This window comes from Microtus pennsylvanicus, chromosome 9 (genome assembly GCF_037038515.1).
Source record: "Microtus pennsylvanicus isolate mMicPen1 chromosome 9, mMicPen1.hap1, whole genome shotgun sequence".
NCBI classification, from domain to species: domain Eukaryota; kingdom Metazoa; phylum Chordata; class Mammalia; order Rodentia; family Cricetidae; genus Microtus; species Microtus pennsylvanicus.
The window spans coordinates 39,916,058-39,920,399 of NC_134587.1; the positions used below are offsets into that span (position 1 = coordinate 39,916,058).

The 4,342-nt window shown below is 53.0% G+C and overlaps 1 protein-coding gene across 1 annotated transcript; it reads right to left on the reverse strand.

Moving 5' to 3' along the window:
• Nucleotides 1-1,222: 1,222 nt before the first annotated feature.
• LOC142856977 (odorant-binding protein 2a-like) lies at nucleotides 1,223-3,928 on the reverse strand. Its single transcript, XM_075984603.1, has 6 exons — nucleotides 3,842-3,928; nucleotides 3,194-3,327; nucleotides 2,885-2,955; nucleotides 2,318-2,428; nucleotides 1,691-1,792; nucleotides 1,223-1,248 (listed from the first exon to the last, which is right to left on the reverse strand). Exons 1-6 carry the CDS (start codon nucleotides 3,926-3,928, stop codon nucleotides 1,223-1,225), a joined length of 531 nt encoding a protein of 176 aa, XP_075840718.1.
• Between the last annotated feature and the right edge of the window lie 414 nt (nucleotides 3,929-4,342).

Consider the following 4,342-nt stretch of genomic DNA (forward strand, 5'->3'; position numbering starts at 1 on the left):
AATTCAGAGAGAACAGCCAATCAGGCAGAGTTAGACAGGAGGGTCACTGAGCTGAGGGACACTGGCCTGAGTTCCAGCAACCCTCAGCAGAGGTGACATGCTGGACAGCCAGCTCCATGGGGTTTGCACTTTGAGGCTGTACTGATCACCTGGGGTCGGGGCATCTTCTCCCACACTGTGGCGGCCATGTCACTTTTGGACAGTTAAACCCTACACACTTGTTCTTGGAAAAAGCAAGGAGAGGCCTGGGGTGGGGGACTGGGTTGGGGAAGGATGTGGCTGCTTCTGTGTTTTCTGAGGGGACATGATGGAGGAGCTACTCACCCTAGCTCCACCCTGTCACTGAGCTAGGCTTCTCAAGCAGGCGTCTTTCTCCTGGACTAGGAGCCCAGCGGTGACAGTAACACTGCCCAAAGCCCTGATGAACCCTTACAGCCCTCTTCCCCAGGGGCTTCTCAGCCACTCCTGACAGGGTCCAGCCTGACAGCCAGTGGCTCACCAGGTGGGGCTCTAGGACCTCACATGGCTCTCCAGGAAAGTCAGATGCCATGCTCCTTGGGCACCAATGTTGCTGTACTTTTTCCCATGTCTCTGCTGCCAGCAGGGATCTTCAAGCCCACCCAAGGCCCCTCACAGACAGGCTGAGCCAGAGGACAGCTAAAGGGCTTTATTTGGTGTCAGGAGGGGGAGGTGAGGTGAAGGTGTCGGGGAGGAGCAGTGGGGAGATTGGTCCAGGATAGGTGTGGTACAGGGATGTCCTAGTCAGGTTTGGGCAGCAAGGCTTGCTCAGCAGGTGCAGACCTAGGTAGCTGCTGTGACAGAGAGAAGAGATATAAGTCCCCCCAATTTTGAAGAAGCAGCAGTCAGGGGAGTCATGGACAGGGATGGCCCAGAGCACATATGGGACTTTCCCCGTGGTTTTGTGTAGTCCCTGCTAGGAGCTGGGGTCCTCTGAAGAGATCCCTCACCACTCCCATGAACAGCCTGGTCTCTGCCTCCCTGGAGAGAATGGGAAGAACAGGGCAAGGCAGAGACCAGGGACTAGGAGAGATCATGACAAACAGGAAGGACTTCCTAGCTGTCCTGGAAATTACACTCAAGGCCACCTCTCTGGTGACAACACCTGTCTGTGTGGATGGGATGAGGACCAGGGCTTCCTGAGCCCCACATTCTAGGCTTCTCTACATTCCTACAGGTGGGGCGGGGTGGGGGGAGACTTACCCTAGTCGCTTTCAGGCACACAGTGCTCTGTAGAAACCAAAAGAAGCCCAGGGATGAGAAGGGCCCTGTAGAGGACCCCATCACATCTGAGGCTCAGACCCTCCCTCAGCCAAGACCTGAGGCAGAGCCTGGCAACCCTGGGAGAGGTGACAGGACCTTGAAGGTTCAGTGCAGAAACCAGGGATCCAGAGAGAGCAAGGGAGAAAGTAGACAGAAGCACAGGAGACTTGGAGGTACGTGGAAACACCGAGGGACGGTGGCTCAGAATGTGACATTGTGACCCTGAGGAAATGATGGAGATACCACAGAGACATAGGGGACAGGGACAGACATGAAACAACACGAAAGGGACAATAAGACCTGGCACAGAGAGGACGCAGAAGCACAGAGACAGACATGGTTTGTGGCCACACACAGGTAGCAGTGACACAGGGGACACAAGGAGAGGCATGGACAGTCCTGTTCTCACCATTTAACTCTTGTACAACGATGTCTTCCACTTTGAGTCCCTTACGCAGTACAAATTTCTTAAATTCTTCCATGGCCTCTGGGTTTTCCTCAGGGTTTCTCCCTGTGTGGAGGTGGGACAGGCTTAAGGGATGGGGCTCAGCTCTGCAGAGAGCCAGAGACAGGGATGGGAGCATTAACCTACACAAAGGTTGAGAGAGGACCCTAGTGGTTAACAAAGAACTGGCTGTGGACACCCAGATACTGAGGGACCCTGTGGCCCTAGGGAGAACCTCTGAAGACTTACAGGACACTCCACAGACCTGTAGGAGCCATGAATCTAAGGGGCCATGAGGCTGTCACCTACCCTGGGGGATGGCTACCTACCATAAAGACCTCTGTCAAGACATTCCCTTTGACCTGACCTTTGACTGAGATCCCTGGAAGTGGCATTTGCTGGCTTCTGGGGTGGAGACCGTTCCTGAGTGCTCAGGTCTCCAAAGGGCACAAAAGCCCAATGGTCCTTTTCACACATTTCCTGGGCAGTACCCTGGGCACAGCACCAAGAGGCTTCCCAGTCCTCAGTGCCAGGCATGTCTGGTGGAATTAGAGACCAGACACAGAATTTAGGGCCTCCGTGGCACCTCACCGATGAGCTTTCCCACACCAAACAACTTTCCAGGGAGGCGGCCTTCACAGTAGAAGATATAGTGGTCCTTCACTGGCAGCGCTGTGATATACATGGACCTCTTGTCGTCAACTGTAGGTGAACAGAAATAACTCTTAGTATCTTATCCTTGAGGCACCATTGCAGACCATGTGAGGGAACACCTTGGAAACTTCAGTGGTCACCCAGGAGACCTGTCTATTCTAGCCCTGGCCGTTCTATCGCATCCATAGATAGACACGAGCCATTTTGTGGAAGCTGTCAAGGCCAACTAAGATGTTCAGAGAAGGGGGCTGAGGTTGGACCCAGGCCTGAGCATCCATCTCCCTGCCTGGCTTTCTGATCTTTAGCATGGTTTTCTCATGGGTCAAGATCTGAGATCCAGGCAGGGGACCAAGAGCCAGTCAGTTGCTAGAGTTGACTACACAACGACCTCTATATCTGGTATGTGGAAAGTGACTGGATGGTCAGTTCTACAAGCTGGACCAAGCGAGGACCCATCTATCCAAGGGCTGCCACTGAAGGACATCCTTAGACACAGGGACTCACAGGAGGTGAATTTGCCAGGCTCATCAGTTTTCTTCATCAGGACTTTAATGTCATGGCAATGACCGTTCTTCCTGTAAACACAAGTCCACTGTCAGGCTGCTCTCAGCACCACAGCGCAGCATCTCAGTTCTTTTGGTGAATTAGCCCTGGTCAGGAGATCTCCTAAATTCCATGTTCCGGCTTTTGGAAACTTCTTGGGACTATGTCCCCTTAAAGTCTGGGATCTTTTAGTTTCCCAAACTCAAAACATAGCATGGATAGCAAGGGAGAGACAGACAACTAAGGAGGCCCACAGCTGGGGACACGTACCAGAATATAATCTCGGCCTCCAGGTCTCCTCCTTCCAGGGCTGTCATCTTCACAGGGAAAACCTTTGAGGGTATCTTGTGACTGAATAGGCTGCCGTTGTGTATCATGGCCTTTGGATACCAGGTTCCAGAGTACTGCAGGAGACAAAGCTTTGCACATGCCCAATCATGGCCCTCTTCCTATCCAGGTTCCAGCATATGGGCTAGCACCCGAGTAGACACTCAGGGCCTAGGCTGCAGCCACTGAGAAGGGCTAACCCTGTATTCCAGGACCTTGGTCAAAAAATAGATACCAGCGCTTTAGATACCCAACCCCATGATGGTAGAAAGTGTGTGCTCCCCATCAATGTACCTAAACTCTTGAGGCCTACACCTCAGCACTGGCTGAATGCCCTTGTCTACAAGGCCTTCTAGCTCTGGGTATCATGGAACAAGGAGCCCTCACCAAAACCTGATTTCTGTTCTAAACCCCTATATCAGGAGGCCACCTATCTTCTGATAGAATAGTGGAAGCCCAGTTCTGACTGCTCAGTGCAAGGTCAAGTTCAACCTTCAAGGAAACATGTTGCCCCTCAGCTCAAATCTACCAGCACCACGCAGAAGGACATACCTATATCCCATCCCTCCCCATTGATGTTCCCCTCCTCACATCCTCCTGGTCATCTGATGGAACTTCCTGGGCCTTCAGGACAGCCACCAGCCCCAGAAGCATGAAGGTCAAGAGCAGGCTCTTCATCTTTAGTCACTAGCTGGGCTCTCACACAAGGCAGGTCACCTGGGGAAGGTCTGCTCTGGCTGCTTATACAGTGCCCTTTATATCCCCCGTGGCCAGGGATGTGTGCCCACTTGGCACTGACCATGTCCCTCCCGTCCTTCTCTCATGGCCAAATCTACATCCATCATGGAGGTGGAAGGTTGTTGTTGTTGGGATCTGATGACAATGAACGCAATGTCACCCACAGACAAAGAAAGACACACAATGTCCTGCAATGTCTGTGCCACAAGACTTGTGTCCACAAAGGACCCTGGGAAGACAGGTGACTCAGCGGCAGGGAGGGAGGGCCAGGCTTCCCTTCACAGCCCTGTCCTCCATCTGCCATGGCTGCCCTGAGCTGTGTCCACTGAGATCTGGATTCTGACCTCCTGTGCA

Excerpts from the sequence above, each read along its gene's own strand:
- LOC142856977 (XM_075984603.1), bottom strand. The coding sequence starts at position 3,928 with ATGAAGAGCCTGCTCTTGACCTTCATGCTTCTGGGGCTGGTGGCTGTC. Across the intron at positions 3,328-3,841 it reads CATCAGATGACCAGGAGGAT|TACTCTGGAACCTGGTATCC; the intron begins GTGAGGAGGGGA and ends TGTCTCCTGCAG. Across the intron at positions 2,956-3,193 it reads GAGGCCGAGATTATATTCTG|GAAGAACGGTCATTGCCATG; the intron begins GTACGTGTCCCC and ends TTGTGTTTACAG.